The 14,988-nt window shown below is 38.1% G+C and overlaps 1 protein-coding gene and 1 long non-coding RNA gene across 5 annotated transcripts in view; one reads left to right on the plus strand and one right to left on the minus strand.

The window, feature by feature from the left end:
• LOC126367414 (uncharacterized) overlaps positions 1 to 14,988 on the minus strand; it is a 97,650-nt gene that overhangs the window by 61,409 nt on the left and 21,253 nt on the right. The window lies entirely within an intron of this gene.
• Positions 1 to 14,988, plus strand: part of LOC126367294 (uncharacterized) — a 537,003-nt gene that overhangs the window by 18,661 nt on the left and 503,354 nt on the right. For 3 of the 4 annotated variants that reach the window (XM_050010740.1, XM_050010743.1, XM_050010742.1), the window contains exon 1: positions 11,624 to 12,023. The exons of the other annotated variant lie outside the window; for it this stretch is intronic. In XM_050010740.1, the coding sequence (XP_049866697.1) occupies positions 11,965 to 12,023 (59 nt within the window). In that variant the 5' untranslated portion in view covers positions 11,624 to 11,964. Of the gene's footprint in view, positions 1 to 11,623; positions 12,024 to 14,988 lie in introns of those variants that run through there. 4 annotated transcript variants of the gene reach the window in all.

Raw genomic sequence — 14,988 nt, forward strand, 5'->3', positions numbered from 1 at the left:
TGGGCGAAGGGCCGATCACCTATCAGCATTCATCTTAGGACTCTGTATACCAAAAGTGATTGGAAGTTTTTTTTGATTATAGGTTCTTGTGGTTCTGCCCAACCCGTAAGGAATTTACGGCCATAATTTTATTTGTGTATAAACATTGTGAGGAAACCCACATTCCCGAGAAATGCTTTTCAGAGTTACCTATGTTACCTAACCTGATTGGGTTGGTTTTCCTTTCGCGGGTTGAAAGATCAGACAGGCAGTCGCTTCTATTAGTAACCGGACCTGTCAAATTTTATATAAGATCTATGCTTCAGGTTAGGTAAGCGGACCCCGTGAAAAACGAGATATCGCTAGGGAGATGATTTTTTATTTTTAGGGTTCCGAACTTTAAAAGGAAAACCGGAAGCCTTATAGGATCACTTTCTTGTCCGTCCGTCTGTACCCCTTCTTTTTTGACGTCACTTTTTGTAGTTTGCCGCAAATAACATTAACCACTTGGCCGAACAAAGGGGAGCTCTGAGGGGTCTCACCCGGTGCTGGGCTGTCACCCAGTAGGTACTATTTTTTATTTTTCGTGTGTCATCATCTCCTAGCATTATCCCGTTTCTCACAGGGTCCGCTAGTCTGGCCTTCCAAGCCGCGAAGGGAAAACCAGCCCAATATAGGTCACATACCTCCGAAAATTCATTTCACGGGAATGTGGGTTTCCTCACGATGTTTTCCCTCGCCGCTGAGCACGTGATAATCATTTGTGATCCAAACATGCATTCGAAAACAAATTCGACAATCATTGGTTTAGGCATGTGCTGGATTCGAACCTGTTACCTCAAAGTGAGAGGCAAGCGTTATACCAACTAGGCCCACGGCTCATTATTTTCCTGTATCTATATAAACTATATCTATATACATTGTTTTATGTTTACGCGGTTATTATCATAATTAAAACACATAATAACGGGTTCTTACCGCGTTTAAATGCGGGATATGAGACTCCATCCCGTCATCCCGTGATCATGGCACTTGCAACAGTGTCGAAATATCGGGAGTCTCATATCCCCATTTAAACGCGGTAAGAACCCGTTATTATGTGTTTTAATTATATCTATATATTTATTCGGATGGTATCAAGATTTTGTGAGTTCTAGTGAGTATAAAATGTCAGAATGAATTTGCAAAGTGTGCGGCCCTATATAATCCGCTCGGTACTTCGAATTGACCTAGTTTTTGAAGCCCGTTGCTAAATGTTGATGCATTAGTTACGTTTTATTATGGACTAGTATGTATTGCGCTATTTGCTAACAGGTACGGTTCTTAGTTTAGTGCCAGTATGAATGAAGTAGGTACAGTCTTTAACACGAACACAAACACATTCATTCAAACACAAACACGCGAACAAACCCTATAAACAGACACACACGCACACGCGCACGTGCACGCACGCACGCACGCACGCACGCACGCACGCACGCACATGCACACACACACACGCACACACTGTACAAGTGTGTAGTGGATTAAACAGAAGACAAATATGTACAAATTAATTGTTAAACTCTGATTCCCAAACTAAGCTTAAAGGCCTGTATCGTGGAGTTCAGCGTTCGACCACACATTTTGAATTGTTTGGGAAGGCAATACGTAGATCCACGGGCAGGGTATAATAATATAATAATAATGAGATGTGAGTGAATACCTGCGTCTGGGTTTCAAGACTTGTTTTATTAATTAGTTTTACGTACAGTCATGAGCAATAAAATGTACCCACTTTAGGACTCTGTCGCACTAACATATTTGACATTTAGTGAGACTTACAGTTACAGTTCAAGTGGAGCTCGGTGGCGCAGCGGTTAACGCGCTCGGTCTGCGATTGTTGAAGTAAAGCAACTTTCGCAAAGGCCGGTCATAGGATGGGTGACCACAAAAAAAAAGTTTTCATCTCGAGCTCCTGCGTGCTTCGGAAGGCACGTTAAGCCGTTGGTCCCGGCTGCATTAGCAGTCGTTAATAACCATCAATCCGCACTGGGCCCGCGTGATGGTTTAAGGCCCGATCTCCCTATCCATCCATAGGGAAGGCCCGTGCCCCAGCAGTGGGGACGTTAATGGGCTGATGATGATGATGACAGTTCAATTTGTCAAAAAAGTTAATGTGATATGGTACCAAAGTGTATACATATTAATGCTCGTGACCGTACGGGTCGGGTTCGGGGTACGTAGTCGTTACATGAGTCATGTCAGGGGCCTATGGCGGCTCAATAATAATCCTGACACCAGGGTTGATGGGGTTGGTAATCCACCTGACAACCCACACGATAGAAGAGAAGAATTATGTTTTTCTATGAGGCGGTATTGAGCGGTATTGTCACTTCATTTATTTATAAAAAGGTACACCAACAGCTTATATACCTAATAAAACATTAAATAAAATAAAAGTTACATCAGGAATTAGACTATTACAGAAGCCAATTACTGGTGCAGACAACATTTGCAATTTAAGACAACGTAATCGTTTAGTAGATAACTAAATTATACAAATATAATTTGTATTAAAATTTAAAAAAACAGATAATTAAAAAAATACATAAAAAAGTAAAATATATATTATGCTGGAGGACATAAATATTTATAAATTTTATCCTTATACTGCCTAAGAGAATTGAAAAATAGGTCTATATCAGACATTGCGGCACTTAGTTCATTATGAGTCAGACAGATGCAACTCAACGCTGTATGACTACCGACATCACTCACTTTCTCGTCACTTTTGAGACAAAGCTCGTTAAATAAAGATTTAAAAAAATATAATATAGATACAATACAGCAATCCTTTCAATAGTACGTTTCTGTAACAATGCTATGGAGTAGGCAGGCGGGGGCTTCCGAAATTGTGTTATGGGGGTGCGACGTGCATCCCAAGTGGGTTTGATTGGGCTCTTGTTACGTAACAGGCTCCGTAAGTTCAAAATTGTGCCGCGACCTGGTTTCTGGGCTTTTCGAATATTCTGGAAACTTCGTGTACCTAAACATCATGTTTCTGGGCTTTCCGAGTCTTCTGGAAAGTTCTTGTAAATGTCATGTTTTTATTTTATTCTATTTACATATGTATATCGTAGAGAACACAAGTACTTACAGCATAATTAGTAACAGGTTTAGATCTAGTATCGAATGCAGAGTGTACACAGCATGGCATCACAGAAGAAAGGAGAGAATTTAGAACAAACAATACATCATACACATTCAATATCTCCTATACTTAAAGGTTGCCTGGAAGAGATTGCTACTAAGCAATAAGGCCGCCTATTGTACTCATGTTATTTCTCTTTTGTTTTTTCCTGTTTATGCAATAAAGTATTTGTTATGTTATGTTATGTTATAATGGGAATGTTAAGTTGGTTTGGACACACAGAGCGGATGAGAGATAATAGGGTTACGAAAGCGGTATTTAAAGCGAAATTGGTGAATTGATGAAGCGAAAAGGTGATAGGGCTGGCAGAGGAAGACCTAGTAAAACGTACATTGACTAAATTGATGTCCTTGAAAAGGTTCAGTACCATCTACCCGAACCGGCGTGCGTGTATGAAGCGATTGATGAATGTGGAAGAAGTAATAAAAGTATGTCAAGATCGAAGCAAATGGAATTCCATAGTCTCTGCTTACTCCGGTGGAAAATAGGCGTGAGTTTATGCATGCGTAAGTTTTTATCAAAATCGCAACACATTTTTATAATTCTAGTTTAGAATTATGAGTTCGATATCTCCAATGTTATAAATGCGAAGTAACTTTGTCTGTCTGACAATTACGCCAAATCTACTAAATCAACTTTGACGAAATTTGGCACAGATATAGATTAGACTTTGGGAAATAATATAGGCTAGTTTGATATTATTTAGGGGTGAAATACGAAGTCGCAGGAGGAATGCTGGTAACGATATAACTTTTCTTTTAGTTTGGATACACCTTTTGTGGCCAATGGCTGGGTGGCATTCATTAGGTATGTGCTTGATACGTATAGGTTAAAAAAGTGAAAGTGAGGGTTGTTGTTAAAATTAAATACTTAGAGAAAAATAAGTCATTACATTATGTTTTTTTTTAATATTGATGGTATTATTAAACTAGAATTATAAATAATTAAAAATAGATAATGCTCCATACCCCCTCCGTCTGATTGAGGAAAGGTCTGTGCCCAGCAGTGGGACATATGGGTATAGGCTGTTTATGATTAGTATGGTAAATGCGTCGTGTCTTATTAAGTGTACTGGGAAAGAGAAGAAGGAAAGAAAAGAAGGGAAAGACCAAGAAGAGCTTACATGGAACAGATTAAAGAGAAGGTGTACGTCGTATCTTATAAGGAAGTAAAAAATTTGCCTTTGATAGACAATAACGAAGAACGCCACACCGACAAGAGCGTAGCTCTTAAATCAGTGATCTTCTTCTTTGTTATCGTGTGGATTATGAGGTGGAATACCAACCTCATCAACCCTGGTGTCAGGGTTATTACTGAACCGCCAAAGACCCCTGACATGACTCATGTAACGACTACATACTACATCAGTAAGTAGTAACCGGGATCAACGACTTAACGTGCCTTCTGACGCACGGATCATCGTACTTTCGGATAATCAGGTGATCAGCCTGTAATGTCCTCACCAAACTAGGGATCACAAAGTGATTTTTGTGATATGTCCCCACCGGGATTCCGGTTCGTGAGCCCAACGCTCAACCACTGGACCACGGAGGCTGTCTAATCTACTAAATCAAGTTCGATAAACGATCCTTCAGGCACTTAGGGATAAGTTGTACATCGTGTGTAAAAGCCAAGTTCATGCGTTCGCAAGTCACTCCCATCCATCGTTCCAAACGTTTGATTACGAGTTCTTATTGAGATGCCGCGGGAGCATAGTTGGTGGCACCGAAATATGCACAAAACGAAATGTTTAGTGAGACAGCTACTTAATTGTTAGTCGTTTCTTGTGGCAGTTTGAAGTCTGCCGTTTTTGAATTGTTATTGTGTGTGTTCTTTACAATAAATCATTTCTTTCTTTCTTTTCTTTAAATTATAAAACTTTCTATGTCATTAATTTCTTGTTTAGTATCGCGCAACTACATCATGTGCTTGTGTTACTACGCTATAAATGAAATATAGACAACAGTCCAAACACCAGGGTCTGCATGACAACCGTGCCGCGCGCGGCGCGAAATATATCGAGGGCTTCGACCAATAAACGCAGCGAATGCTATCTACGTAGATAGACATCGAACGGCTATTGGTTGCCCTCGATATATGTGGCAAGAGGGCTATGTCTCGCTGCGATTGCTCCGGACGTCGACGTGAGTCGACAGGCGACATGCGGACTCGTGTAATTTAGTATTGAGGCATAGAATAAGGAATAATACTACGTATAGAACGGCAACTCTCCGCTCCCCGCCAACGTCTAAGCTAGGTTTACCTCACCCCCCCTCGAGCATAGTTAAGACTTGAATCGTTTGGCGTCAGACGTCACACACACAGATGCGCGTGTACGATAATGTCAATGTGTGGTGTGTGTGTAAAACGAGGTTGTTTGTATGAAGTGTCCGGGGTGTGGTTAAGAGCATATCTTCGTCTCTATGATCTGTGGCTTGGAGCGAGCTACAATTACCTTTGACTTTTTGTCCTGTAGAAAGTCCCATCAAGCGTCGAGTGCAGTAATACAGACACTGCAGTCTCACTGCATTCCCACGTTCGTTTCTTTAACTTTATTCTTGTGTGTGATCTTTTGTAGTACGTATTTGAAAAGTTTTCAATCTTCGTGTGATCTATTGCGATTGGCCTTTGTTTTTTGGTTTTCTAATTGTCGATGATTTCGATTCTTCTTCTTCTATCGTGTGTGACCACCTGGTGTCAGGGTTATTATTGAGCCGCCAAAGGCCTCTGACAAAATATGTTTGTTTCTCTTTATTCGTCATAAGGACACAAGACACATAATACAACCTATTGCTACTTAAAGAACTGCAGAAAAAATTCTTGAAAAAAAGAAGAAAAAAATGAAAATCATGGCAGTGATTTACAACCTTAGAGCAGTGAAAATAAAATCTCACATCCAACAACACACGTCGCGGCAAATCGTTCCAAGATGGCTGACAGTACTCAACCATCGTTCCCACCGTGGTTTACAATTTGCTAACATGAAAATCGTCATAATATCAGTGGGGGATTAAGGTTCGCTTGAGGCCCCTTGATGCTACATTTCTGGGGAGTTAAAAGGGCCACATCGAAGCAATTCATCTAAAAAGCAAGATTGCAATTTGAAATTTGCGTATATAAGAGTAAGTGCGCAATGCAAACAAATGTTTTTTATATGAATTGGGTCGTGTACTAGGTTCAAGATAAATTATGAAATTCTGATTACTAAATAAAGACACATCTAAAACTAACGAAAAACATTTTCTTTTTTCTATTAAACTTATTTATGAATTTTAATCAAGAAAAACGTAATAATAAGTGCGACATTTTGTCACGTTTTTCTATGACGTCACAGAGTGCTTTTTCATACAAATTCCATAGTAATTTCGTGTTTTGACGTTTAGTAAAAAGTAACTGATTTGACTAGTTGGAAACTAGCCTATTGCTTCGATGTGGCCTTTTTAACCCCCCTGATCCGTCAAATAACCTTCAATATTTCGAGTAACCGGACTATGTAAACACACACACCCACACACACAAACCGTGAAGCCGTGGTAGCCCAGTTGGTAGAACGCTTGCCTCTCACTTTGAGGTCGCAGGTTCGAATCCAGCACAGGCCTAAACCAAAGATTGTGGAATTTGTTTTCAAATTCATGTCTGGATCATAAATTATTATCACGTGCTCAGAGATGAAGGAAAACATCGTGAGTAAACCCACATTGCCGAGCAATTTATTTTCGGAGGTAGGTGATGGGTTGGAAGGTCAGGCAGTCGCTTCTGAAAAAACCGGACCTGTCAAATCTTCAGCAGACCCTATGAAAATCGGGATGATGAGTGCCCGGGCCTCAAAAGCCAGTTGCCTTAACTGCTCTGTGTAATAGCGAACCTGGCCCTCTTCTCAGCCCGGGGGGCCTAGAATGTCAGATGTACTCTACAGTTTCCGGGAACATAGGTTATACTTTGCCTTTGAGAATAGGGAAGAAATTCTCCAGCGGCATTATGTATGAAACAGGTATACTTAATATAATTTCGTACGTCTACTTCAAGTTGTTTCTCTGAGGGATAGACAGTCATTTCGGATGAAATGTTCCTTTACCTTACCGAGGAGCTCGGTGGCGCAGCGGTAAACGCGCTCGGTCTGCGATTGTTGAAGTTAAGCAACTTTCGCAAAGGCCGGTCGTAGAATGGGTGACCACAAAAACAAAGTTTTCATCTCGAGCTACTCCGTGCTTCGGAAGGCACGTTAAGCCGTTGGTTCCGGCTGCATTAGCAGTCGTTAATAACCATCAATCCGCACTGGGCCCGCGTGATGGTTTAAGGCCCGATCTCCATCCATAGGGAAGGCCCGTGCCCCAGCAGTGGGGACGTTAATGGGCTGGTGATGATGATGATGAGAACGGTTATGAACAGTGATATTCCCAAAGTGGGAATGTCCCCGTCGTAAAACTTTAATATTCCGGGCACAGGCTGGTTTTCTTTTTCAAATTGTTCTTTCTTGTACTCTGGTTTCATCTGTTTAAAGGTTAAGTAATAAAGCTCTTTTCAACCCCCGACGCATAAACGACGGGGTGTTATAATAAGTTTTAAGTTTGACGTGGCTGCGTGTGTGTGTAAATGTGTGCCTGTCTGTGGCGTCGTAGCTCCCAAACGGATGATCCGATTTTGATGCGGTTTTTTTTGTTTGAAAGGTATATCAGTCGAGAGTGTTCTTAGCTATGTTTGGTGGAAATCGGTTCAGGTCTTCAAGGTCATCAGGTCGTTTGTTAGGTGTGATAGGAATGTTATGCTCAGTTTGCTTGCAAGCATAATATGTGGGATAAGTTATTTTTTGCTTTTCATTGGGTTTAGCATTTTTAACCTTTTGTCATAATAATTGAGTGCTTTTTTTTGGTCGGGGGTTTTTTATTTTTTTTTTACATTATCTTTGCGACTTTTTACTGCCAGGAATATTCCTGGGGACGTGCACGGGACGGAAAATATCTGGTAGCAAGAGTTTCTTGGAAGTTCCGACTGAGATGTCATACCGAGAGATTCTCAAACTATTTATATCACATTGAGAGAGAACAAAGACGCCACGATGACTTTTTATCCAACTGCGGCAAAGCAAAAATGAGGGTTATGTGTTTGACTGTTAAGTATATGCATGTCTTTATTCTAGTCTTTGTTTAAGGTATTAACGGCTATTAGTAATATAAAGAGTTGAGATTAAATTAGGTCAAATTTTAATACAAAATTAATGTAAAAAAAAAATTTAACCTATGATAACAATATTCTCCTAATCTTAATCTTCTCTCACGTGGGCTGTGAGGTCAACGACCGACCTTATCAACCTGGTGTCAGGATTACTAACTGAGCCGCCAAAGCGTCCTGACGTGGCTCATGTAACGACTACATACTTAAGTAGGTGCCCAAGAAGCACGGGACATCTAACTTACGAACAATCAGGTGATGATCCTGAGATATCCTAAGCAAACTAGGGATCACAAAGTGATTTTTGTTTTATTATTATTTTCGGACCCGGGACCTCCATATCGTGAGCCCAACTCTTAACCACTGGACCACAGAGGCCGCTTATGTATAAATACTAACCTGTATCTATAATGCTATACATTTAGCACCATTTACAAGCTATTTTCATACAACGTGACCTGTCTGTCAAAAGGTGAAGACGCTCAAACAAAGGGTACTCTCGTGTTCGCTCTGAGAGCCCATTTCACAAGGAAATCATAGAAAATTGTTAGCAACTATGCAAAACACGATAATGCAGGCCGTATATGGTTGCAAGAACATGTCTGCTGGGGATTTATACAGGGTGTTAGTGACAATGTAAGGAAAACTTTAAGGGATGATTCAAACCATGATTCTAAGTTCAAACACCCATGCGAACTTGTATATACTTGCACGGGGTGTAAGTGACATCGTAACGAATACTGAGGGGGATGATTCGGTATTACTCTGAGTTAATATCAAGTGGAATTTCCGTCGCAGAAGTATGGTATTGAGATAAAAAGTTTTATTGTGTATAAATTAAGGTACAGTTATAAATAATAGTTGCAGTAATAGCTGGAAATTACGTCTCTTTAATTTTTTCCTTTGCAAGCTGGCAGGTGTGAAATCACACAGGCAATGAAATAACATTAAATGTACAAGTAATATAACAATAACTTTTTTATGATCAACAACAAAAAAATAAAATTTAAAAAACCCCCGACCAGAAAAAAGTACGCTAACAGCAGACCAGCTCAGTGCTTCCGGAAGACATTAGTGTTTCAAATGTCAGATCCCATATATGCTTGCAAGCAAACTGGGCGTGTAACATTCCTATCATATCTAACAAACGACCTGATGACCTTGAAGACCTGAACTGATTTCCACCAAACATAGCTAAGAACACTCTCGACTGATATACCTTTTAAACAAAAAACAAAAACCGTATTAAAATCGGATCATCCGTTTTAGAGGATGCCACAGACAGACACATACACATTTACACACACAGACACGTCAAAGTTATGACACCCCGTCGTTTTTGCGTCGGGGGTTAATGAAAGTAAAATTAAGAGTCTCGGTACCTCGATATAATATACTTTATTTATCTCTTTTCTAGTAAATGCTTTTATTTTTTTTTCAATAGGTATCGCAAAATATACTCGTGTTTCCTTTTAACCTAGAATTTCACCTTTCCTGCAATACGTACTTCAATAACCGATATTTCCTCTCTTTCAGGTACGTATTCAATACGTGACGGCGTCCTGGTTCTGAGTGGTGCTTTACCTACATCCGAGATCAATGGCACGAGGGTTTCGCCAATTTTTCCAGTAAGGATCCCTTTGATATGTTCAAGCCGTTCCTAGTTTGGCGCAATGTGAATTCTGAATGAAATGTGAATGCTTTGTAAGCGAATATTTCTGCATTCTACAATAAATTGTGTAGAATTTCGGGTGAAAGAGTGAAGAAAATATTTTCCTTAGACGTACCCATTTGGATTTTAAGAAGATTACTAAGTAACATGGATAATGCTGCACCGACAAGAGCGTGGCTCTTAAATTGATGATGATGATGACTAAGCAACAATAACGTCAATAAAAGTAATACACCATTGCGTTATGAAACAATTGTTTCAGTCTCATTCAAAAAACAATAAAATTCAAGTATTTGCAAAACAAAGTAACAAACCGCTGAAGAAGTTTGGAAACAAAGCATATCTCGCAAATGGTAATTTAAAATTCGCAATCGAAAGGGACTTAGAGACCAATCCCGGGATTGGTAAGTTTACTGGCGGGTTCAATCAGAGTTATTTCAGCGAATTCCCAATCCCTTCTGAATCCCAAAACTGGGTCAGTGATCCTCCCGGGATGTTGGTATCAGATCCAGGTGTTAAACTAGAGCAGGGGAGGATCAACGTATTTTTATCGTGAGGATCCTTCCGCTTCAATTTATGATGAATATTCAAAAGGCAATTGCGATAAAGGTTTTAGAAAAAAATATTTTTACATTCGAAACAAATTCTTAATTTATTCGCTGTCCTTTTTGTTGTGTATTAAAACATATTTGAAATATAAGAAGTATCTTATAGAGTAATGGGTAACATTATCTAATCATAACTAAATTTACAAAATTTATACAATTCTATATAATATATTCTTATCGTAATGTACAAATAGCTAAGTATTTGTTGAATTTCAGATCATACATTGAATATCTGTTTCTATTTAGCAATATTTTATTGCGAATAATCACTGCAATGCTCATAAATATCACGATATTTACTGATTGAAACTTTCTAACTTCACAAAAAACCATAGAGCCAGTTTTCGTGAACTAATTCTGTTCATCATGTTAAGGTTCTGCAAACTATTCTATCACCGAGAATGTCATTGTCCCGTTTCTTAAATAAATTGATCTTCTCTTGTTTGGTTTGTGGTAAAATTATACAGTAACAATTGTAGTTTTACGTTATTATTAAAAAATAATTATATCAATATACCGTTGTTTTTTTACGTTTTTAAGAGAAATGTGCAATTTCCTCATTATTTAATATATGACTTTAAGTCGTGTTTATTGTATATGAAATATGAACAGAAAGAATACTTCATAATAAATAACGCGAAATTTTCGTTGAAAACAAAATAATTAAGTCTAACAGTTTCTTGAATCTTACGGATACTGGTAAAGACAAAGTAGGAACGTTCTAAGCTTGCAAATTTACGACTGAACTTTGAACCAAACCTGTTGTTAAATTGGAACAACTTCATAATTCAGGATACCTACCTAGGTATATTGCGTAGGAAATGTTAGCTAATCGATTGCGCTGCGAAATAAATGACCCCTTGAACAAAGCCGGTGACGGTTCCATTCAGGTCCACAAGTAGCGAACACCACGCGAAGTGGTTGACATCTAAAATTTATTAATACCGAACACAGCTGCATATTGCAATGCAGCGAACGAGCCAGTCAGTCGCCTCCGAGCGCTTGACACGAGCGCACGCGTGTGGCGTGTCTACTAAACCTCGGTTCTCGATTGCCGACTCCTTCCGTCGCAAATCGATCGAATCGATCCTATCCCGTTTCAACTTTATCAACTAACGTCGTTCTATTTTTGATTTAACGAAAGCGTTTGTTGGTAAACAGACGGCTGATTGTGAAAGAGTGTTTATTTTCGACCGTGATTACGAGAATGTTTGAAGTTTGAACCAAACATTTGCTGATCATGCACTTTGTGAAAGACCTGTTAATTCGAGAACTAGTGTAAATGTTCGTGTAGTGTTGTGAATTGCTAGTGAAAGAGGTGGTCGTGATTGTGTTAGTGATGTATGAAGTTTGATTCAATCAACATGTTTGGAGTTTTCATTAGAAGGTGGAAACCTAAAAGGTTTGTTCTATATTTCGGAAGATACCTTTAGAAGTTGCCGTTTTCGTATCTATTTACTTTCCTTATATGGTTTAGTTAACCAGAAAGCTGGCGTCTTAAATGAGAACAAGACGCATCAACGTAGAGATGTTGATGTTAAGGTTGTAGACGAAATCACAGCTGAAATACTAGTTAGATAACCAACGCTAACTGCACCTAACGTAGGCACACGAAATCATTTACCTTATAGTGTACGTACTACATCAGATAGGTAAGTACTTAAAGGTAAGTACACAGAATCCTACGCAGTGACCATTTAACACGTACAAGCAAATGAAGTGAAACCGTTAGTAGATGAGAGCCATAATCGTGTTGTAACACACAACACACCGTCAACTGCATTATATAGGTCAAAATTCTATATTGCGTAGGAAATGCGTAGTTAACTGTTGCAGTAATAAGCTGTCGGCTAAGGTGTAGAGTTCCTAGTTTGTGTTCCCTAACAATTACAACCGGTCTACAAGGTCAGAGTGAATAAGCATTTTATAGGTATGCCTACTCCATCTCCTATTGCATCGTCACTTTTAATCAAAACCTACTTATTTCGTACAAAAAAGGAAGAAAAACTCATTAAACGCCGGATTGGTAACGTTTACTTTTTCATACACCATAAGGTTCATCATATCCATCTTTGGACTTCGTATCAACAGTGGCTGCAAGTTGTCTTTGATTACTTGTGGCTCTGCCCACCCCATTAGGGATTACGGGCGTGAGTTTATGTATGTATGTACTTTTTCATACAAGTTAAAATAGTCCTAAAATTATGAACAAATAATTAAATTCTGTAAGTATACCTACGATTTTGTTTGTTTTCTATTCAATTCTATTAAAATTTTGGGGCTATTTGTAACTTTTATAGAACAGTTGCTTAAATCACAGATACTGATAGATGTCACAAATATAAATCATCACACACACAGTACAGTACGTACACAGTATCTTTAATCTAAACATTACCTTTAGAATAGGAAAGACCTGTATCATATTATTTATAAGCACAAAATAACATTCGTCTAATTTTAGGAGAATATCACCAATTTTAGGAGAATAACATCATTGTTGATGTACGTTACTCTACTCACCTGTACAAACAGGTGCAAGAGTTTGTAAACTAAACAACTTTAAAGTGTCAGAAGCAACACAGAATTCTGCCAAGATTCTAATATGATGCAAGCTTGACACACAGTGAGGTATTTGTTGTCAATATGCACACGTAGTAAACAATGGAAAGTAGAACTTATAAATATTACAATAAGCCACTTGTTAAAAACAAAGAATCGATTGATAATTATTGTTTTCCTTATGCAATTCTAGTAGTACGCAAAGACCTTAGCGAGAGCTGATAAGTTCCTAAAGGTTTTGAATTCCAAAGAAGCAAGAAAACATTCTGACGTGTGCGTGTTTCCTCATTCTTCAATAGTTTTATTGCATCATGACATGACTTGACATAAAAACACATACATTGGAGAATTAACAGACAGCAGCTTATTTTTATAAGAAATTTCATCCAGGAGAAAGTAAATCTTTTGAACAGAAAGCAGATAAAATACTATAAACGTGTGTTGTGAGTACGACAGTCTAATGCAAGTTAATGATATAACTGTAAGCAGATAATAAGTATGGAGTCGTTTTAAGTGATATGACTTTTTCTGCAGTACGTTTTCGATTACATTTCTCTTCATCATCACCAAAGCCCTGCTTCTGATGAACTATGTATGTGATAGCTACCGGATTACTGTCTGATAACTGCTGTTCTTTATAAGCCAACAAGTGATGAAACAGGCCTCAAGAGTTAGCATGTGGGTGGGCCGTAAACCAGCAGTTACGGAAACCATCAGTCTGACCTTTCGTCTAGTGAAAGGGACAATAAAATCGGCGGGCAAAATTAAAATGATGATTTCTCATGCTAAATTAAACAACATTGGAACATTGATTGAATAAAAAAAATTGCAATATAATTGAATAAACGAAATTGAGGTTTCTTACTGAGTACCTACCTATATTTTAAGAGAGAAAGGAAACTGTAAAATTACACAACTAAATATTGGCTAGATCGTTGCAATTATTAACGAAATGATAGATAATACTTTTTGTATTATCTACTTAATCATTACTTTCTTCTCTTCTCCATTTACAATTTAATTTCCAGTAAGTAACTGAACTTTACCAGTTTGGCTCCAGAATAAATGTTTTGTCGTTGGAACTCGACCCTACACTCGTGCCATTGAATTGTAATTACGCTCCGTTACGATAGTTCGGTGGAGATGACCTGATTGCATGCGTATTCGAAACTGACGAGAAAATAGACAAGCAACTGTTGAACAGGAAATTTTAAAACTTCCTGGAAATAAGAACTTGCTACAGATTGCAGCAAATTAAAAAAAAACTAGAAAGATAATATTGCAACAATATTTACAGTAACAAGCTAAATAACTAGGGGGTAAAAAAGGCCACATTGCAAAAAGCAATATTGCTATTTGACATAATTATTATATTAACATTGCTCACTTACTTTTATATGCGCAATTTTTGATGAATCGTTTCAATATGCGTTTTTAGACCCGCTGTAGTAATTTGTCAATTTTTAAACCATTTCAAGTGGATGTTAAAAGTAGGATTAAAGTAAAAAGTTAAAACGATGTTTCAAAAATTGAATTTTGTTTCACTCGTCAGAATATTTTCAAGAAACTCGACGAAATAATATTAAAATAGTGTCACAACAACACTAAAATCTACAAACACAGGTCAACTAAAATGGTTGAACACAATAGAAGGAAACATTTTGAAAGAATTTGCAAAGATCTTGTGTCACGCCATATGCAAAATAGTAAATCTTGAAAATTTACCTACTTACAATGGATTTTACAAAGTATTACTGTTAACAAAGAAAGAAAGAAGAATATTTATTCGGCAAATTACAAATTTA

The sequence above is a fragment of the Pectinophora gossypiella genome, chromosome 6 (assembly GCF_024362695.1).
Source record: "Pectinophora gossypiella chromosome 6, ilPecGoss1.1, whole genome shotgun sequence".
NCBI classification, from domain to species: domain Eukaryota; kingdom Metazoa; phylum Arthropoda; class Insecta; order Lepidoptera; family Gelechiidae; genus Pectinophora; species Pectinophora gossypiella.